General features: G+C 36.2%; 1 protein-coding gene across 1 annotated transcript in view; it reads right to left on the reverse strand.

The window, feature by feature from the left end:
* Window positions 1–484: 484 nt before the first annotated feature.
* The window catches only part of GABRA1 (gamma-aminobutyric acid type A receptor subunit alpha1), a 39,291-nt gene continuing 16,373 nt past the window's right edge, over window positions 485–23,402 (reverse strand). Inside the window, exons 5-10 of the mRNA XM_062502306.1 lie at window positions 18,921–19,141; window positions 17,293–17,375; window positions 12,619–12,762; window positions 6,824–6,976; window positions 4,101–4,303; window positions 485–793 (exon numbers count right to left, since the gene is read on the reverse strand). Coding sequence (XP_062358290.1) covers window positions 485–793; window positions 4,101–4,303; window positions 6,824–6,976; window positions 12,619–12,762; window positions 17,293–17,375; window positions 18,921–19,141 — 1,113 coding nt within the window. The remainder of the gene's footprint in view (window positions 794–4,100; window positions 4,304–6,823; window positions 6,977–12,618; window positions 12,763–17,292; window positions 17,376–18,920; window positions 19,142–23,402) is intronic.

A 23,402-nucleotide genomic window follows, 5' to 3' on the forward strand; every position in this document is an offset into this window, starting at 1 on the left:
TAGGAAAATACCGTATCTTATGGAATTCAGCAAGTGGAAAGCTTTACATCCTTGAAAAGATTATAAACAGTGGCTGAATAAATAATGTAGTCTAGGATGTGCATCAGGAATGTAATAAAGAATATTTCCCCCTCCCTATAATATTCTGAATAAAAATATCTTTTTCATGTACATATACACTATCTTTTGGGGAAATTCAGTACTAAGCTTGCTATAAATGTTTTCTTTTTTTCTTCCCTCCCATCACTCTACAACTCTTTTCCATTTCCAAAATCACTTTTCCGAAGTATATAGTTTACAATGTTCACTCCCTCACACACAGGATTTTTTTAAAATATACAGATATATTTTACCTTTTGCTAACTAAAGAAAACTTTATTTTCTTTAAGACCGAGACAATGAAGCAAATGGGAATTACCGTATGTGAAAAAGGGAAGCAATTCCCAGAGCAAAAGACAAAACAGAACTATATGAATAAATGATGTTATTGATGTGGAGTTTGAACTTTCAGCTGGGGCTCCCGGTTTAAATAGGTAGCCCAGTAGACTAAATTAAAGATTCCAAAAAGCAATGGGAAGGCTATTCTTGATAACCGATCAATTTTACTGACGCTGTTAAAAGTTTTCTTGGGTTCTGCAGGTTTTGTTTCTGGCTTAACTTCTTTGGGCTCAATTGTTGCACTTTTAGCAATGGTTGCCAGCCCAGGGTCCCTTGCAATATTAGGGGTGTAGGTCGTAGCTGCAGCTGTGTATGTGTTGTTTTTCTTGATGAGAGGATCCTTCACTTTCTTTGGCTGAAGAAAGAAGAAATATTTAATTCTCAATACCTTCTCAACAGATACAATTATGAAAAAGCACTGTGACACTTTGCAATTAATCAAATTCATACCACAAAGTGTAATAAGCTGTAAGAGAGAAGTTAATCCTGGATATACAACTCATGCAAAATATTTAGGTGGCAATAAAGACAAAATAATCCATTTGTATTAGGTAAACCAAATTAGATGACAGATAAAAATAATGAGACCTGACAGCTGGGCTCGCAGGCAAAATCACCTTTAATGATAATCAGCAGTGAAGAAAACACTCGTAGTTTGATATTCCCACTAACAACTGTATCCCTTGATCAGGATAAAAAACTTACAAGACAGTGAATTCTTAATGTAGCCTTTCAACATTGGGACAAATATTGTGATATGAAGAGTTTAGACATAATTTATACACAGGAATACACATTGCATTACCAACTAACCATGCACTAAAGGAGTGGTTTATTCAGTAAGATGCAAAGCTGTCAGTACTCTACTCACTAATGGTTTACACCAAAGGCACATGCATTATGGATTAGGAACTTAATGTTCTTGTTTGAATCTTAAAATTGGATCATAATGGCTGAAATGGCATTCCATATGCAAAGACTTTAATGTCTGTATGACTTTTTCATCCACCTACTTATAGTGCTAAAGCAAGAATATATTGAATATATTTTAGGGGAGGAGGACTTATTGAGCTTATTTAAACTTATTTTATCCCTGGGTCCTTATATTTTATAGTATTCTATTTTTGGGATCTAGTTGTAGGAAAAATTTTACATTTTGACATCTGGGCATGCCAGTTAGAATTTAACTGTCCCAGTTTCTGGTAGACCAGACCCTTTCTACAGCCACTGCCCAAGGATAAACACAGAAGAGAGATGTAGTGGGTCATTAAGAAGGTATAAGGATTCCTCCAATTATGAGAAAAAAACCCCAACAACAAAACATACAGTGAAAACCAATTCCAACAGCATAGAAAAATCTTCAGGCGGTATTTCCCACAAAAAGAAAAGGCAAATGTTATCTATTTTATCCTCTTGGGATGGGGGGAAGATATGATTGAAGAGAAAATATCAGTGAAATTTGATCTATTATTTCATTTCACAAGACAGCAAATACAATTCTATGTTTTTAAGAAGCAGCTGTCTCAGGGAGGCAATATTTTTTATGTGATCACAGTACTTTTAATGACAGACCAGCTATAGATTAATGGCTACTCTGACACCCTAATAATATAGTTTTGATAAAATATTCTTGTTCAAGAGGTGAACGTTTCAGGGAGTGGAGAGATTCCTGCTGGAAACATGGGAACAGGAAACAAAGCTGCAAAAGCCTGAGGGCAAGTGAGGAGATGCTTATGGAGGAACAGCTTGGAGCCCCATGCTGGAAGGAAATGTAGGCTCAAATGTTAAAATTATGCCACTTAGTAAGGAAAGGGATTTATCTAATGGCTCTGATGTAGATGTGCTTTAATTCATGGCAATAAAATTCTTAGCTTCAGGCCAAGAAAAAGCTTCAATCTTCAGAACAAACAGGTTAAAAATATAGCAACAAAAAAGGAATGTCAGGTTTGTTGGTTGCTTGCTTGCTTTTGGGTTTTTTGGTGTCTTTTTGGATGTCCATTTTTCCCCTCCCAGGTATGGAGGCTGCTAATGTGGTTCCTGAATGTGAAGGCAGTTCTGTTTGCTTTTAGGTCAGATACTCTGGTGAGCAGCAATAAATCCAGCAGACAAAAAGCAGCTTCACTGAAGTCTCAGAGGAAACCCTTTCAATAGATTTAAATTTCATTAGAAATCTGATCCACAGAAAACCCTGACACCAGCCTGGGTCTTAATATTTCATGCCAATTTCAACTTCATGAAAAAGCAATATGACAGCTAATTAGAGCTCTAGATTTGATTAAGATGAGATGCTCTGATCATTGTGAGCTTGCCTTGCTCACTTTTCCTCACTGCAGAAAACTCACAGCACCAGGTACCAGCAAATGATACATAAAGCCCCTACCTGCTAATGAGCACAAAGCCATAAATCTTGCAATGTTTTAAATAATGTTTGTTGGTGTAGGGCTTTTTTTAGAATGTAATTTTCTTTGTGACAAATGAAACAGCTCATTATAGTAACTACATTACAAGGGAGGATAAATTAGCAAGGCAATATTTAAGGATACAATTCTATCAATGCAGTTCATTTTTACAACAAATGTCATGAAAATAGGAAAAGAAAGAATCAAAAAAGTTATTTTCAGTGAAAGTATCATCACTAACTGAAAACTCAACATTCAGCAGCAGCTGTGCAGTTCATTACTGTAAGTTTGTTTGTTATTTTACTCTTTTGTTTTACAATAGTTTTGTAGTAGTTGCCGTTGTATAAATGCCCTAATTTAATTTGGAGGTTTGTTTTCACTGACTTATGCAACTAATATCCATAAATCATATATATGCATACAATCCTGAATTAAAAACATATCTTTGCATACCAGTGAGTTAGATCTGCTCCTCCAAATACCTGTTCTCTTGAATCCCTAGTCTGTGGATGTTCATGATTACCAGTTCTGCAAGTTAACTCAACTGAATGAGCTTGGTCTTTCATAAGCAGCTGACATAGAAACCCATAGGAAACTCCTCTTTCATCTCCTAAATGTCCTCAACAGTTTCTTGATGCACCTGGACTAGGTCTGATCCCAGACCAAAAGGAATCAGTGTGAGTTTTGTCTAGTGCGTTTAGGGAAGCACAGATCAGGATTGCACACTCCCAGCACAGCTTTCAATTCCTTCTTCTAAACAAACGCCTTTTTCCAATAGCTAAGGAAGGAAAAAAGAACTCCTGTGAGAATTTATTTGATCCTGATGATAGAGCAGCCCTTCTGAATTTCATGTTGGGGAGCACTGTACCTTGAGAACTGTTAAATACTGCAGCTACAAGATTTTTCCCCCTACATTTATGCTGAGGCATCCATCCTTTCTCTTGTTCAAACAGAAAAAATTAATTGCCATCCCTTAAAATAAGACATGTTCATCTTTTTTTCTGCTCAGTTGCAGAAGTCAAAATCTCAGTAGAATATTTCATTATTAATAGCATTAAGTATCACCCAGTATGTAAGAAGTGGTGTTTAGGTATTAAATGTCTAAGTAATCATGGCCTAGAAATGCTGTATGTGGACACAGATGGAAACAGAAGTAATAACTGTTCTACTTAATAAGAACTCTTAACGTGCTAAACCCCCTCCCATAGGGTCACCAGGCATGGCAGAGTGTGATCTTTTGGGATGGGTTTGAGGCAGCGTTACCTTTTCTGGAACGACACTCTTGCCATCCCACGCGTAGCCCCTCTTGGTGAAGTAATTGACTGTGGCAAACTCAATGAGCGCAGAGAAGACGAAGGCGTAGCACACGGCTATGAACCAATCCATGGCGGTGGCATAGGCCACCTTGGGCAGGGAGTTCCTCGCGCTGATGCTCAGGGTAGTCATGGTCAGTACAGTTGTCACTCCTGCAAAGCAAAGCATTTGTGTCTTCATGCCAGGGGCTGTTTTCTGTGCTTCGTTTCCCAGCTGCTACAGGCGGGAAAGCCTTTTCTACACCCCTGGTTCTTACAAACTTCCCCACCTGAGTTCAGTTTCTAAATGAGGATATCAGGTTTCAAGTTCTGTGGGAGTTGCAGGATTTTCAAAATATTTTCATGCTTTTATTCTTTGATGTTTTTATAATAGAATGTTATTTTTAAAATTGTAATGGAAATATAATTTGTGAATTACTTTAATCTTCCTGGTATTTGAAGGATTTTGTTGCTGTTCTTTATTCATGCCCTGCAAACTACTACAGATGTAACAATTTAATATCTTTAGTTCTCTCTTATAGCAGTTCTGAGATACTTAGAAAACTAAAACCTTGTTTCGGCTTATTTGGGATATTATATTTCAAAGATATATTCAAGGGCACCAAGATTTATGTGTTATTTCATATTTTTTTTTAATCCATGGGTTTACAGATTTCTGTCCCTTTATTCACTGACACCCTGAACATAGCAAAGATTTAATGTAGGAATGACAATGTAATTTCATTTCTTATATCAGAGCTTCTCAGTGCTGAACCTTTCCTCTTACCTGGAGCCAGAGAGCAAGCAGGACTGTACTGAATTCACTCTGCTTGCAGCTGCTTGGAAAAATGAATCTCTGAGTGCAAGCAAGATATTTACATCAAATCACATGTCCACAAGTTACCTTGACAACTGCACTGTCATGTCTTGAATGTGTCTGGCAAGTTCTTCTTCACTGCATTGAGTGTTAGTGGAAATGAGCAGCAATCTAAAATAGGTCAGTTAATGAACAACATACTGACATGGTAGTGTGAAGAGCTTGAATTATTAGACTAGTGAGCTTATTTCTCTTACTTAGTAGAAGAAAGATTTATAACTTATTATCTGTGGTACTAAGCGGGCTAAAAGATGAGTTTTGCTTCTGTGTGTATGTGCATTCATGTGAGATGTTCTGAAACTTTGTTTCATTGCCATTTGGAAATGAAAAAGCTATCTTGATACATAATAATGGAGTAAACCCAAGAGTATTTACTAAATAACTGACTTATAAAAGGAAAACTGAGAAATTTGTGGGTTCTGGAGCCTGTGAAGATAGCAGTTTGAAAATTGTGCAGTATTGTATATTATCCACTGAGATTAGGAAATTCCGGTCTCCATCTAATCACAGTGAAGTACAGCATTTTAAACTGATGATCAGACATTTCTTTTTAAATGGTATGTGCAAAAAGAGGTAAAATAGTTACAATTTCAATAGCTTTGACTATAAAAGTCCCTAACAGATGTTAAAAATTCAGAATTAATTTTAGTTACTAATATAAACAATATTATGTAGATCAAATTTAATTATACTGTAGTCTAAACCACTGTTCTGTGGTTTGGAACATGCACATGCACAGGTTTGTGTGCATCTATATATCAACAGAAAGCCACTGCTTGGTTCATGAGGTGTAAGGCTATGCAAGTTTTGACTGATTTCCAGAGAAACTGGGAAACTAAAGCACAGCTGTAAAGGGTGCAAGAAAAGATCCATAAAAATAGTTCTTGTCCAACAAGAGCTTCAGAGGCTGCATTTCTCAACGGTGACTCTCTGGCTTTGCCATGTTCAGCATGAATCAGTTAATTCCCTTTGGCAAAGCCAGAGGGCCCAAAGCTTCCTGCCACTGCAGTGTCCTGAAGCAGCAAAATGGGTGTGAAAGCCAGCACGGCTGGGGGTGCTTCTACCTCCTGCCAAAGGTGTTCAGCAGTCCCATCTGGATATCACCAAGGAACACGGCATATAGCAGACAGCTCAGGTTCTAGCTTTCCTAAATGAAAATTTGTTGCTTTTTTTTATTTTATTTTATTTTATTTGTTTCTGTTCGTTTGTTTGTTTTAATATGTACTTGACTTGGGTTAATATCTCCAGAGAATATGAAATAATATCGGACTTTTACGATAAGCATTTGCAAGCAGTGGATAAACCCTAGGGACCAGCTGTATAAATTTGAGAGTCTTTTACATTGACTTCTCACTGGATTCCTTGAGTGCATGTATTCACTGCTGTAAGCACAATAAATTGTTGCTGATCTCAACAATAGCCTGTAAACAGGATTAAGGAAAAAAAAAAAAAGAATTTTCAGAGGGCCTAAAGGTGTCAAATGATGGATATACATTGATTAAAGCCTTTTTGATGATCCCGTGATTCACCTTATTGCCATTGTCAGAGATGTGTTATTCATAATCTGAGTGCTTTGGAAAATTCAAATGGTAATGGATAGCTTGAAGTATTTTCAGGTCTCTTTTTACATTGAGTTCAAAATCAGTTTAAAAGCTTTGAACCTATATCTTCACAATGAAATTTTTTAGCTCTTGTGTGCTGCAACATGTCCAGACTCACACTATTCTCCAATACCATGCTACCCATAACTACTTTACCTCACATTTCTGAAACCCAGTTGCCTCATGATTGCCAGGAGGTTTATAGGTCTTGCTTACCAAATACGGTTCTTGCTGGAACAGATTCTCTGTTAAGCCAGAAGGACACCTGTGACAGTATCACTGTCATGATGCATGGTAGGTAAGTCTGGATAACAAAGTAACCAATCTTCCTCTTCAAATGAAAATGTGTAGTCATAACAACATATTCCCCTACAATCAAGAAAAAAATAACATTAAAAATTTTATTAATCAGAGGTCTTTGTAGGAAATAGTTTTTTACTACATTCACTCCTATTATAAAATAGAAGACCTCAAATCAAAATAGGTCAGCTCTGAAGAAACCACTTAATAAACCTGGTGGGTTTTACAATTTTTCCCTAATAATACAAAACTAGACATTCCTGGGAAATGTTAATTAAATTTACATGTTTTCATCTCTGCTGAGTAGTGAATCAAAGTCTGCATTAACTGGTACCTGTTTAAAGCTCTTGTAGAAGGTCTTACTCCATTAGAAGATGAAAAACCACCACAGCATACCCATTTAAACATCATCTAAAGACTAAATCAAGAATGCCTCCCAAAAGTGTATTTGTTTGGCCAAGATTAAGAAGTAATTCCTGATATGATGGTTTTTGCATTACCACTATCAGTGCTTTATGTACTCTGAAGTGTCACTGTTCTGTGAATTTAGTACCTTAGCAAATTATTCTCTCCTGAAATAAATGATTACTACAAGAATAACACACAATATTTTCATTAGCACTAATGCTTTGGGAGCTACAAAATGTTATGAACTGGGTACTCCATATGCAATGAAAATTAATTTGTTTTTTACACATAAATAAATTTTATTTATATTTTTAATAATAAATATATTTAATATTCTAATATACTTATGTCATTCCATAAACCTTTCTTACCTGCAGAGCAAATAATGCTCATTTTCAGATCATTATTTATATAATTTTAAATGGATTTTGGAGAACAGTATATTCTCCAAAGACTGAAAAACCTATGGTTTTGATGGTTTTGTTTTTTTGTTTTGTTTTGGGTTGGTTTTCTTTGTTTGTTTGTTTATTTGTTTTGTTGTTGTTGTTGTGTTTGTTTGTTTGTTTGCTTGTTTTACTGGGCTGATTCTTCTTATTATGCAATAAACATCTTAGGAAGGAAAGAAGTAGACATGTAACTGAATGGAAACTTCTGTCTAGATTAGAGATGACGTGAAATTACTGTAGTTCTATTTTAAAATGTAGGCAGTTGGAAGGAGAAAGCTGCTCTTGTGCAGGAAAAGCTTAAACTTGGTTGAAAAACTATGTCTATACATTGACTGCCTATGTACAGAGTATGTCAAATGCCCATTTTTGTACTGTAGAGTCCAGAAGAACATTTATTTGAGCAATCTTGCTCAATTTCTAACCCCAAGGGAAGCTTATTTATGATGTGACAATACTCTTTCAATATAAAAGACAGTAGAAAAGGGGGAAAAAAGGATAAATTTTAAACTGAGAAGTAAAGCAAAGGATATACAAGGAAATTTTTCAATTTCAAAAATAGGAGTGGCTGTAGTATAGTTGGAATTATTACTTGAATTTTGCTCACCTTTCTTTAACTTTGACTGAAACAAACTCCTTCTCCTCTGTAACAGAGATTATGATCTTATTAAAGGTGCCAGTCTTAGGTAGGAGAGCAAATAATTTAATTTTATCTACTTAAAATATGATGTGGGAATCTATTTTAATGCAATCAGATATAGAATGTGCACAACTCTATGTCAGAATTAATTCAGTGATTGTAGATGGCAAGCTAAGAATGCAGAGTGAACACAGCACTGTACTCTGAAGCTTTATTTAGCTGCCTAAATTACCAAAGTATTTTTAACCTCTGGAAAATGAGAACAAGATCCAAAATATAAAGGCAATTAAAAAGACAGGGATTACTCTCGTCTGTTAAGCAGTGCAGCAGGTCTGAGCTGGGAGTCAGATAAAGGTAATGCTGGGAGGAGTGAATCAGGTAAAGCAGAGGCCTGCAATAATGCTCTGCACTTTGGTTACAAGGCAAACCCATGCTCTTAAGATTCCACAGTACCAATGGACTGCACTTATGGGCAGTCACTTCTTAAAAGATAGTAGATGATCTACAAGATTGATTGAAATTACTGCAGGACATAAAAGCATTCCACTTATTCACAGCATCTTTAGCTTTCCATATTTCATAGCTTTCTTTAATTAAATATCGTTGCCACATTTGTGGCAGTGCTGATCACTCTCATGACTCTCCAATATCTCTGTGATTCTATTTTGAAAGCATTGCAATACAACCATAAAATTCCCTACAACCTAAAATTCTAAGTAGCTCTTGAGCAAAATATTGTCTATATTCACAGTGTCTGATTGCTAGGCTTTCACAAGTTGTTATATTCTCTTATCTTTTCTTATCCAAGGAAGTTAGAAAGGTATTTCTTCTTAGATAAATTTTAATTCCTGAAGTCTTCTACAAATAACTGTGTTGTGCAGATAAATCTGGTTTTCATTTTATGCACTCCAATGTTTAAAGTAATTATATGTAATACACAATATGAGGCATTTAAAATTCCTCAAAAAACTCTGCATCTGTATTAACTTAGTTTTTGAATGACTGTCCAAGCTGGAATATTTCCAGAGTTTTGGAAGAGTTTCTACTTCTGTTCAGTGCTTCTGTAGGTGCAGTTTTTAACCAGCCCTTAATTCTACAGTATATTGCAATAATTGAGTCAAATGTACAGGTGGTATAAACTAACCTGTGTCCATAGAAGAAAGTAGTTGATAATTCAGTAAAGTTACATTAAAACTATTTCTCAGTGTTCTGTAAACTATTTGTAAAAAGCCAGACTTATCAGCACCTGAAGTTAACGTGCATCACATCAGATGAAAAGTTTGAGGCAGGGACTGAGTTTGAGCTGTAACAATACTTTTTCTATTACTGTAAGCAGAGAAGTAGAACTTTCCTTGCCATTATTTTAAAACAAAGTATTTATCATTTACTATTTATTCCATGCAACTCATTTAAAAAAAAAAACCAAACCTCTTAAGAACATCACCTCTACAGATCTACAGAGATAAGAAAAAATTTAACTGTTTTGAGTATAAATCCTGATGACTCTCATTGCAAAGCAATGTTTTCAAGATGACAAAGCAATGGAAATTACTTTGAAATAATAATTGAAATTACTTTCAATAAAAATGGAAACTTGCATAAGCCCTTTAAGCATTTGTTAAGGCGCTTACAAAAAGAATAATTTTAAAATCTTTCTGAGTCTATACGGATCAGAGAGTGACAGTAATTTTATATACATATAAAATTTGATAACTCAGCTTAAACAAAACAGCAGCAGCAATAATTATTATTTCACTTAATAGTATTTTTAAGCCTGTAGGCCTGCATATTGCATTGCTAAAATAATTAATAAACTATATAATAAAAAGTAGATGTTTCAAGCTTCTCTTGTCATTAAAAACTCAGTGTTTGTAGTTATCTTGTTCTATATCTATAAATAAGGATTGCAAGTGGCCTACTTGCCAAGGAAGAAATTAAAGAAGAAAAGCACTCTGTGGATCCATGAAATAATTTTTGACAATGTTTAGAATAACCTGGTTACACCCAGATCCTTTGGAAAATAAGTATCTAGAATTCCACACAACCATGAATATTGTCTTAAATTCGCCCAAGATGTTGTAGATTGCTCTAATGATCCACAGAATCAGCTGCAAAAGAGCTTTATTTTCTAGCCTAATAAAGGTGTGTTGAGAACTCTTAAGTGAAGATTGACTTCAATTCCTTTTATCTTTTTTGTTGCTATCCATGACTCTGAAAACAGAGAGGAATTTCATAGCTTTCATTACATATGTCATATATTAAAGCAGAGCTGATAAGAGGATCAAGTCATGCTGGAAAATGCTGTTGAGACTACTGGCCCACCTACCTCAAGAGGGAGAAAAGGGATTATTAACCACTCCTGATCCTAACCTTTAGTATGGGGAAAGCAAAGCATTTTTCTTCCCAAAGCAAATAATGAAGAATTTTCATTTGAGACATTAAATTTGCAAGCAATAAATATGTTTCTTCCACAGCTGTGCATTCTCATCAGGTAGTAATTAAAGAGGATTGTAAATTTGTACATACTAAAAAGATTCTCTAATGGGATTGTTTTTATTTTTGGTAACTATTCCATTCAGTTCTTTGTACTGGATTTCAGCATCTAGACAACATCTTCAGCTCAGCATATTTTATGTATTGACTATACTGCATTTAACTTGATAGATAACAATGGTAAATGGTTTCCTCAGGTAGAAAAAGGAGGCAGAATTCAAATCTTTGGAATAGCACAAGCAAAACAATTTCTTTTCTTGATGGAAATGCATAAAAAATCTTAAGCTTATGTTTCAGTTCTGTTTGTGTATTACTTGTCTGCCCTTCTTAACAGTTTACAGCATGCTCCTCACATTACTGTCTAATTACCCTGAACCTCGTCTGGCATTTCTATTTGGTTTAGTTATGTTCCCTCATGAGTCTTTTCTGATTATCCTGCTACTCTTAGAGCACCTGCAGCAAGCAGGGAGCAAAGCCAGTCCCGCAGGCTGGCGAGGTCTCTGTGAGACAACCTCACAGAGATCCCCTCAAATCCTATGCACTTCCCAGCAAAGGGCACTTGGGGTGAATTACTGGCTGCACAAAAGCTAATGGCAATATTTCCATCTGTGGGAAGGTCAAGAGTTCTCCCCTTTTTACCTGCTTGTTGCACACCTCTGTGCTCAGCAATGGGAGCAGTTGTGTTGATTCTGCTCTTATGCAAAGTTCCTATTATTGCCATACCAATTGCTTTTATATCAACTGAATAGAAGCTTCCAAGCAGTAACCTAGAAACTTGTCTGTGGCAGCTCTTCTTGGCTTAATAGAACATATGAATATATTTTAACAAGCTAAATAAAAGATTCAGACAAAAATTACAGTTCCCCTTAAAGTAACTCACTTTAAATGTTCATTGACTTTAACAACACATTAGGAAATTTGGTTTATGCAGTTATAAGAGGACTTCTTTCTAAGTCACAATGTTGAGTGTATCCAAAGCAATACAACCACTTCACCTGAGGCAGTGCTGCTTTTGGTCTACTGACAAGTCAATCTGGTCAACAGAGCTCTTGTTCATGCCCAGTGCTCAGTTTCTTACTGTATTTAGATCGCCTGAATTGTTAGAAAATAAACTTTTAGAAATTTACATCTTGAAACAAGCACTGCAAATTTTAAAAATAAGAGGTTGTAGCCAGCTTCAAGGTTACAGGTATATCATAGTATAAATGTCAGCTGAATTTCTGTATCTCATTAAAGTTTTGGAGTTAAAGCTGGTGTGAAAGGAAAGGAAATCATGTTTGGGTGTTTCAGATGGTTTTGAGTTTGATGAGTTTTTTTCATTCTCTTAATACTTCCTTGAGAAACTAAGCACTTGCTTTTAGTGACTTCACTGCCTCCAGAAATGTGATCTTTGAGGATTCGTATTGTTATGCTATTTTTATCAGCCTACATAGCAAGCAGATAATATGAGAAGAACATAATGAGTGCTTCTTTATTACAAAAATTATTGTTTTTTCTGGCTAGATCTGACACTGTAGGAAGCCTTTTAATTATTCAAATAATTTTACCACCATTTGAAGTAGGAAAATAATTCCAGGCTGTATTATCTTTTCAGAGTCATGTTTTCCTAGTTTGAAGTACATATATTATAATTTACCCTTCACTCTTATGTCTTTGTATTTTTTAATCCTGCTCTGATTTACATCTTGAGAGTTAAACATCACCCTCCCAAAATTTTTTTCACAGACCTGTACTGGACTGCACAATTCCAGAGTCCACAGTTTGTCCAAGCAGATCATACTGGTTCAGTCGAGAGCCATCTTCAGCCACAACCACTGACCTTGCTGGTTCCCGTGTCCACTCATACACAACCTCTGCTCTGGTATAAGCATCTAATTTAAGAGAAACACATTGCATTTGAGCTTTGCACTTTCTGTTGCCTTATGGCTTTATCACAAAAACGTTTTGAGCAGTAGTTTGAACATTTAATTCTCTTTAATTTCTCTGTGGAAATGCACAACTATCTTACTGAAGTGTATCTATAGGAAGTACAATTGATTTTTACAAAAATAGCTAAATATCTGCTGTAGGGCTGGATTAAGGTTGGTCCTCCATGGCATGAAAAATATTTCTCTCTTATGTATTTCCTGCCTATGTAAAGAAGTGAGAATGAGAAGTGGAATTTCTTAAACATGCAAGTATCCCAATGCTTTTTATAACTTCTAGCTATTGTAAAGAAAGATAAGCCCCAGACTTTTCAGTTTTTCATAGTGTGATGTTGTATGAGCCTCTGAAAGTCCTTCTCAGAGTGGCTTCAGTGATCTCCTCAGCCTGGATACAGCTCCCCATTTGGTCATTCCCCCATCACACTGTCCTTGCTGTAAAATGGGCCTGGCTGACAATTCTGAGGCTGCCTAGGAGAGACTGAGTTTAACTCACAATTACTATATATATTTTTTTTGTTTGTTTTTGCTTTGGCTATTTCTGATTAGTTCTCACACTCAAGACTTGATTTTGGAACAAGGCAAAAGAAAAGTACAAAAGTACTGTGGGCCCTCCAAGCCCAAGCAGTCTGGTGTGTTACACAGATAATTCAGTAGCATCTACGCATGCCATTGAGGGGCTTTGTGTTGTTATTGATGTATTTTCTAGAATCGAGCTACACATAAATATTTTTATTCCTAATTCTATAGTAAAATTGTGCTGCCGTTTTGTGCAGTCTGGAATCTGGCAGCTCTCACTTGGAGTAGTTGAGTGGGAGTTAATTGACTACACAGAGACATCTCATGGAATCCTTTACACCTAAAGAGTATCCAAAGGCATGAATGGGAAAGAATGTGTGGCCAGAATCTGCATCAAGCTTGCACCCACCAAAGGCAGCTGGAGCTGGATGGGACATCTAAGGGCATCCAAAATGACAGCAGAACTCTATCTACAAGATGAAAATTTCCCTTTTTTCTGACTGACAAGCAGGAATCTGATTCACTTGACTTCATTTGTGAGTTAGCAATTTTACCTTATCGGTATAAGAGATAACAGCTAGTAATTGAAGAGTTGATTGGGTAAAATGTGCTGGTAAATTAATTGCATGGCATTTGTTTCTGCATTATAAAAGCTGAAGAGTACTTTTATCTTCAGGCTTCATATTCCCTAAGCACTGTAACATATCTTGAAATACGTTTTTGGAGTCAATGGCAAACACAAATCTACATCTCTATAATTCTGACTTTAAAAATAATGGCCAGAGTAAACACAGAAATTGACTTGATAATGTAGTCACATAAAGATAGTAATAAAATTAATTTTCAAGCATTTGTTCTGGAGTGTGAGAATAGTTTAGAAGAGAGAGGAGTGCTTTTCTGAGCCACTGAGAATGGCTGGATTGGTTTAGAGTGAAGGGGGTGCACTGGGCAGTGCTGGAAATGAGCTACCAGATTTGGTGCTTGATTCAGCTGCCCCCCTCAGCTTCCAGTTCCTGTTGTATAAGCAGCAACATAGCTGTCTGCTCCCATCACTGCTGGTTTTCAGAGTGGCCTCAGTTTTAAACTGACTATCAGATGTTTGTGGTAGGAGTTGAGGAGAGCATCTGCCTTTCTGATTTTGTTTTGCCAACATATGGCATTTCGTTGTTCCAGAATTTCTTTAGCATTTGTCACATTGAATTTACACTGGAATAACCTCTAGCTTAAGCTGCTCTTTGGCAAATCACTTTAGCCTTGGAGCTGGGTCAAACATTTATTGCTCCCTACAATATGGGCAGAGTCCACAGGACGTGCAACTCCTTCACTGTGAGGCTTTTAAGAATCCAGCTTCAACAAGTGATGAGTAACAGTGAAGAATGTAAAAAACCTCTTATCCAATTTAATCTAAAACAAATGGAGCTAGGCAAACACTGCCTTGGGGGAGCTAAGTGTTAGATTGTAGTCTGCATTTTAAGCATTGATTTTGTGACAATTAAATGCATTTTCCAGTAAATTTTCCAGTCCATTAAGATGACTAGAATTAAGTGCTTTAGTTTGACAAAAATGTCCCAAATGTATTTAAATATGATTCTCACTTAAAAAGTGGCAATTAATTATAAGATGTGTTCTTCTTTTATGTTTAACAGTGAATCCCACTTTCATAACTTGCTTGGGTCCAGCCATTTGTCCTGTCGGAGATATTTCTACTTATATCAATAACAAAATATTGAGAGAAATATTCTATAACTTGATAATTATGGCATATGATCTGATGAGAAAGAAGGGAGAGATCCAGCTTTAAGGGCTGTTTTCAACAGTGAATTCTTCATGCAGTGTTTGCAGTAAAGCCATGTTACAGAAGGAACTCGTCCCCATGAGGATCCCAGATTAGGAGCTCATCTGGATTTAGTGGGTGAATGAAAAGTTTCCCTGAAAACTCTTTGATTTTGTCTAATGATCCTTCCAAGCATATGTAGTTACTTGTTTTTCTAGGGCCAATTTTGAACAGCTGCCATAGACATTAGTGTTCAAACAACAACAAAAAAACAAAACAAACAAACGAAAAAACCAAAACAAACAAACAAAAAACCAGTAAAACATGACAGTCCACAGCTGTACTCTGACCTTAGAATGTCAGTTATTGCCTTTGAGTGGTGTAAGAACTGATCTTTCTATCAGAAATATCAGTGATGTTTTGTTCAGTTAAGAAAATTATGTACATTCTGAAAATATTTTTAAGGATAAAAAATCAGTTTAGATACAAAAGATACAGACACACTTGCATGTTTTTGGCTGTCTCATTCTTGCCTTCTGGTATGGTTCTGGATTTTTATGCAAATCCACATTACCTATCCCCTTTATTTAATAATTTCTGCAAATCTTAGTCATTTATTTAAGTGAGGCAAAGTCCTCAGTAATCTGCAAAGCCATGCACTTTGTGAATGAAGAGTATACAAATCAATCTGGGACACTGAGCCAGAAAGAACTCTGTAGGAAAAAAACAGGGAATATTGTTCATACTGGGGAAGGTCTGGTGTTTGGGCTATGGTTCAGTGATGCACAGGTGTGGTGATACGTGTCTTTTTAAGTCTATAAAATTCAGTCTAGTAAGCTAAATTTGTTTGGAAACTGTTCCTGGTTTAAATTGTCATTGGCATTTTGTGCAGGATTAGCCATCTCCCTACCTCGAAGTTCCAGCACGATGCCTGCAGGGAAAAATTAGCCAGCACATCAAAAGAAATTTGATCCTGCAGCCACTCCTGATCTGACTGGGATCTCAGGTGCACAGATCTCTTATTCATCAAGAACCCATTGCAGAATCTGTCCTGTTATAAACTGGAGCAAAGCTTCCCCCCATTCCACTCTGTTTCACGAATTATTTGGGAAGATTTTGGAAGTGCTCTCTAAGAAAACTTAACATTCAAGGAGCAAACTATTCTTGTCAGTTTTACTCCAAGGTTGTTTGAGCTTTCTGTTCTCCAAGCCTTATCTAGGAGACTGGCAGCTCTTCAAAGACAAAACATCGGTGCTGTCTCATGGCAAACATAGAACTATTCAGCCCAAAGTAAATTATCCCCTGTCGGATACCATGTGAAGAATGAGTTGGTTTTTCTGTTTGTTGACTTCTAAAACTGATCAAGCCATGAAGTAACCATTATCAGTGAAACGACCCATTGCTGTTAGAAAAAACGTAGCCATTGAGGAAACAATTTGTACACTATTGCATCTTCCATATATTTTATCTTCCTTGTTTGTGTTAAATTAACTAACTTAGATCTTCGTGGGGTTGTTTTCTTTATATTTTATTTCTAAAAATTTTATGCTTAGTTACATGTCAGGCTGGTTGCTATTCAAAATGAAGTTCTTGGGAAAATTCTCAACTTACCAAAAGCTTTGTCAGTTATTGCACTGATTTCAATTACATGACTTTGTACAGTATGTTCTCTCATCTAGGGCTATGTATGCTGCAAGTGTGGGACTCTTTGGAGATTTCTGAGATTTTTCACTTCCAAAAACATTCCATGAGTGTATATGAGTATCATATACATAAACTACCAAGACTACAGTAGAAAAACTGTTTTCACCTAAACCAATTCAGTTATCCATGGTGTATATTGCTTTTCTTTAACACTGATTTTGGTTTTACTATAACAAAGCAACTATAAGATTAACATTTTCTATGTGGCAAACTACTTTTTTAGATATTTAGAACACTGTCATTTTCATCTTTGATGAATGTCCAGGCATAACATTGTAAGATATAAAGGAGGTCCATTATATATCAATATATACATATATGTATATATATGTGTGTGTATATATATATATATGAATAAAGATAAAACCCTGACAAAAATGTGAAAAATACACAACGTTAAAACCTTGAGGTTTTCTCACTTGTAAAATATTCTTTTAAAGTGGCCTAAAAATGGGAGAAACCTCAATTTAAAATAAACTTACAGCTTCCAAATTTCAAGGGGCAAGCATGTGCATCCATAGGAAAGTCTTCTAAATGCATTGGACATTCTGCTCTCACAGTCAATCTATAAAGGATTAATGAGCAAAAGGACACATTTATTCCAGTTTCATAGAAATAGCAAATAGACTTCTATTAAGACACATAGCATAGGTACAGCACAGTATCTGTTATATGATTAATTAGCAGTTACAACTGGACCTGAATTGTCTGGCTGAGGGTGTAACTGCTCTGCCCCTCTGCCCTTCCTCACCGTGCATCAGAGGTGTACTCAGGCTTCTAATTTGGTGTGAGGATTAAAATCTATTAGCAACTGCAATTGCTTCCTCCCTGCCATCATTAAATTGGCCCACTCTGGATGCTCAGACATTTGCTGAAAACATTTAATTGCTATCAGCTTGAGTGCAAAAATGATTCTCAATAAAAGAGATTAAATGAACTACAAACAGTCATGCATTACACATCAGCAGAGAATGAACAGTAATACTTGAAAAGTAGGTTGAAGATTGCATTAAGACACTTGCAAAGGTGAGGAAATAGGAATGGTTATGATCAAAAGAAGAAACACATGTGAACAATGTGCTGCCAAGATAGTGTTCCTGTGGATTAAATTCGTGACTGCTGAGCATTTAGAAAGACAAGAAAAATTGACCTGGACTTGTGTAGCTACCAGCCAGGATGAATCTACTACAGTTTAGCCAGTCTTGAAAGATGTTGCACAATAAATTGGACATCCCAAATGCCTGGAGAATTTTTTTTCTCCAAACACTTGTACTGACTTTAAAAACATCTTAAATATTTTTTAAAGAACACTCAGTGTTCATCTATGTACTAAGTTATTCATCTTGGCTTGAAGTCAACAGATTCCCTTTATACCTTGTTTTGATTCCGTGGGAGACATAAAGGGGGGATGCGCCGCTCTACAGAGACAACATATCCTTTTTTCCATTTTTTAATCCAGAATGTTTGCATGACTGTATATCGTAATTGTTTCAAAAGGATTTATTTAACTCCTCTAACGACTGGACAGCCAAAGCTCAGCTATCCATGAAGACAATAATATATTTCCAGTTAATGTTGTCAGCACAGAAATAACTTTTTCTCCTAACTTTCCTAATATTTTAATCAATGGAAAAAGAAATGTTTCTTTTTATGTTGTCATGCTTTATAATCCCAAGCACAAGAAATACTAAGAATGGTCAATGAATTCTGTGTGCATATGTTAGTTCTTAGAAAGAGCTTTCTATAAGATCCAAGACCCTTGCACAATTTAGGATTATATTAAACTTTCAGGCTTTATTATACTTGCTGATGGAACCCTTGAAAGCAATGCCAAATTAAGATCCTCTGCAAACTGATGGATTCCTAATACTGTAAGAACCTTTTTAAAGTCAAGCATTAAGATGCATCCAGGGACTGTAGAGGTAGCACAGCAGGAGAGGAAAAATAAACACTACAAACAACTCAGTTTGCCCATCATTCCAAGGCCTATTGTGAAAATAATTATTAAGCAAGAATCAAATTATGCTCAAAAAGAAACCAGTTTCCTATCTGGAAAATATGCTTTCACAAGTTAAATTTTAAATGAAGGATGTAATATTTTAGGGCTCACCTCATTGTGTATAGCAACGTCCCATCCTCTGTAATTCGTAATAGTTTATTTGGCATTGTCATGTTATGAGCCACTGACTTCTTTCCATTGTGGAAAAAAGTATCAGGTGTCCAAATTTTGCTGGCCATTAAATTATTCAATCGGAGAACAGTCATAGGTCCTTTGAATTTTAATCTCTCATCTTTCCAGCTTTGACGGAAAAATACATCTATAGTGTATTCCTACATCAATTCAGAAAAAAAGGGAAACACTTATGATATCATATGTTGCAATATGAGAACTTGAAAAGCATGTTCTTAACATTCCCTAGAAGCATGATGACTATTAATGAAATTAGTCATTATCAGAATGTTTATTTACTGTATTACTTACAATGTACCTGAAGCTGGTTATTAAACAGTTACAATATCATTACTGTGTTCAACAGAATAAACATCAGGAAGTGCCCATGAGTTAGATATAATAAAATGGAAACAAAATAATTCACCCTTTTCCCACTTGAACTGTGATTTGGAGCTGCAGGTAAGTGGCCAGTATGAGTGGCACAGGAAATATGTGTCAGAGTAAAATAAGCCTTGTGAGACAGGGTCTTACTACAGCCTTTTGTTCTAAATGTCTCATTAGCATAAACATGTAATCAACCTGCAGAGAGTTCACAGTTCACTAAAATTATATGGTCTGATTGATGAGATGTGGAATGGTTCATTGGGCTAAATGGTTGGACTACAAAAGCATGAGATGAGGACACCTTGGGCCAAGAGTTACAGCGTGATTCCACATGGACTGGGCAGTGGGTGAGAGTAGCAGTGGACATGGGGACAACCAACACTCACTATAAAATGGAAGAAATATTTGTGACAAAGCAACAGGAACCAAGTTAAGAGGGAGAGGGTGAAAGTAAGAAAGATATGTGGGAATATTATACATAAAATGTAGATGTATGTGGAGTGAAAATGTGAAAAACTGTGAATGCAGAGTTGTACAGTGTTTTCCCAAGGAAAAATTCCATCCTCACATGGAAGTTCAGTGTGGGATTATCCTGCCCCTTCCATCTTTGATAAACTTTGATTGTGATAAACATCAAAAGCTGTTATCCAAACATGGTTCTGAATTACTCTGAATGAGACAGTTTGGGCTGAGAAGTGGAACCTTTGCTGAGATCTCCTGCGAATGGAGATTCCAAATCCTGAAACAGACAGCCCCAGTAGTGGAGGCACATAGAGCTATAAGGAAAAAGCTATCCTGACAAACATGTCAGTAAAGAGAAACATTCTGGAAGGAGCATGCAAAATGTCTCCCCAGCAAATTCCTTTAGATTTGGGTTTTTTTCTTTTTAACATCAACATTACATACAGCCTAAGCTCTTCTGAGCTGTTTATTCCTTGTGCAGCTATTAGCAAGAAAGACTGGTGATTCTTACTGATGTGTATTTTCCCTGCTTTTAGGGTATGAAGTGCCTTAATAAATTTTTTGTTGACATGGAAATGTAGTTACTTTGGGTGACTAATTTTGGGCTTGTTTGGTGGATTTTTAAATTTAACTTTATTTATATGCCAGACCTGTGAGTATTTTGGGTGCATACTTAGTCGTATTTCCATTTTTTAATCTCTTGCTCAGTGAACTGCTGAAGCTTGAGTTTATTCAGCTTCAGTGAAAGCAGTTTGCCCTTATAGCCAATTACTTGCTTCAGAATTTTGCTGGGTCATGGCCTTAGGTTGAGTTGTGACAAAATTCTGTCCCAGCTTTGCAGTAGAGTAGGAGAGAAGGAGGTGTAAAAGACAGTATCCATCATTAAAATTTTGGTTTTCCTCTATGTTTTACTATCACTAAAGAAAATTTCCTCCTACACACATGGGAAAGGTAAAAGACATGTCCAGAAGGTGACATCATTTCAGTGTGCCTGTAAGCCATTCCCAATTTCAGCTGCAAAAGGTGTGAGTGGGAAGTGGTACAGGTTGAGAAAAGGGTTTTTGACTTCATACAAACACAAGGTTCATTTGTTGGGAAAGGACAAGGAGACAGAAAGATTTGATAAGAGTCCTGACAACATAAGAAAATTCAGTTAAAAAGTAGCTGACAGGTCATGCCTGGCACAGACTGAATCTTTCCCTATCCCAGGTCATCACACCATAGAGAGTGAATTAATTTTGGCCAAGATATCTCAGATCTTCAGCTTTCACTACTCACTTAATTAGTGTACATTCATTGTCTTCAAATGAATCCTGACAGACAACTGATCTTTAGGGCCAAGCCATCAGATAATCTTATTAGGGCTTTCTTCTACAGCAGAGGGGCATACAGAACAAGGGAGCAGAAGGATTTTCTCTAGACTATGTACAATAGCAGCCACCTATGTGCAGACATATGAGTGAGGTGGAATTTAGAATAAATTCTCCGCAGCGGAGACTCTTCATTCCACAGTGTTCAAGTTAAAAAAGAAGATTCTTATCTGCACTTTGAATAAATTATATGGTGTTGAATATTTGTAACACCTTGACTTAAATGTTCTCTAATTTACTCTTCTAATACTTCTCCCTGGAGATTGTTTATTCATAGGGTAGACCACTCTGTCATCTCCATGAGGTTTTGTACAGGAAGATAGTAAGATAATTCCTGAAAAGGTTATTCCACAGAAAAACTGGGAATGAAGGTTTACTAGAAAAAAAATCTGTCTTTATGAAAAAATTATTTTTAAACGCTTCTCATTGAAAATAATATGCATCAAAAAATTTCACAAAAATGACAGTTTGTATGAGAATAGCCAAATATCTGTTTTTCAGTTTGTTCCACCATGTGAACATGCCTGAAAGCCACAAAGTTCTTCCAAAAAAAGATAATTTCATTTTAAAAATTGCTTTTCTCCCATTTAACTTTATTCACAAGGATAAGAACAAACCAAGACAGCCTCTTTATAAAATAACAGGTTTTGTCTATGCCACTCTTAGTAGTACTGAGAGTGGGTAGGAGCACCACGTCCCCTGACTTATCCATGGAAGTGCCTCGCTGGGTCCCTGCAAACAGAGGGCTGAGGTGTGCCAGTGTCTCAGTGTGGCTGTGCTTTCCTAGCACTCAGTGGCATCTGGAAGAGCCCCAGCCCAGGCTCACACACAGCACATCCTCCCCGTGCTTGCCTGCTTGTGCAGCCTCCCAAACCCCACAACCTGGGCTGCACACAGGGGAATCTGGAGAGCCCTCAGCTGAAGGGGTCTGCTACCAACCTGTCTATGCACACAGCACATCAAAGTGTACAGTGAAATTAATATAAACTCTGCATTCTGGTAAGTTCTTCAATTTATCTTCCTGTCTCTCATTTCACACCTAGTTTCTCAAGCAAAGGTTTAACATGAGTAGGCTGCACACATGTTACTTTTTATGGGAGGTGAGTAGGATGAGTAGAGTTTTACACTAAATACTTTTCTGTGAATTATTTAGTTTTCAAAATACATGAACACCTGCCTCTGTGTTTCTTGGTCACACATTTTATTAAGAGGATGATGAATTCTTCCTCCTGTTTAACCGACTGAAAAACAGGAGTCAGCATGGTATGGGTATCGTGGCATTGGTTGCATTTACAAATTTGACTATAGTTCTATAGCAATTTTCCAAGCAATGAAAAAATGGTGTCTTTTCATAAAGTTAACTTAGAAAAATAAACTGTCTCATAAAAGTTATTTTTTCTGGTTTTCCATTCCTTAACATTATTTTGAGTAGTCAGAAACTTGTAATAACCTGGTGTTTGAGGCCTGTCTACATTTCTAGTTCAAATTAAACAGCTGACAATTTTGTAGTCAGAAATGGAACTTGTTCCCTTTTCTCTACTTATTTTTTCTTTTTTTTTCTTGAATCTTTCTTTTGGTAAGTATATTTAGCAAAATGTAGCCAGCTACAAGTTTGAACTGCTTTCATCTGTTCCTTTAAATTAACAAGGCTGTTTCTAGCATTCATCCCAGTACAGCATCCAGCAGATACTGGTGTCTGCAGACCAGGCTTTACCCCTCTCAGTAGCAACCTACTTGTACAAACCTCGTTTATATGCAAAATTTTAAATACCTTACCCATATTTCTACACGACTCTTAGTATCTCTTAAGACCAGGGCTCACAACATCTTCATTCCATTTTCTGAAAATCTCCATTCCCTGCAGTTATCTGACAATTTGATTTTAATAATCATTCTGTAAAGAAGTGACACTAATTCTCTCATTAATCTTCTCTTTTGAGCAGTCAAGATCTAGGAAAGTCACTTTCCATTGATCAGTAGCTTTTAATATAAAAATACAGGTTACACTGTACAGGTGTCACACCATAGGCATAAGTGTTAATTGCATTTTAAGATGATGATCTTTCTTGGCAAATTGGATCAGTGATGTGCCAGCAAGGACCTAAGCAATCACTCTCAGAAAAATACAGATCCAAACCCTAATGCATTTCATAATATATTATGTAGCAAATATAAAATCTGTTAAAACACGTTATCAAAGTCA

The sequence above is a fragment of the Cinclus cinclus genome, chromosome 14 (assembly GCF_963662255.1).
Source record: "Cinclus cinclus chromosome 14, bCinCin1.1, whole genome shotgun sequence".
NCBI lineage: Eukaryota > Metazoa > Chordata > Aves > Passeriformes > Cinclidae > Cinclus > Cinclus cinclus.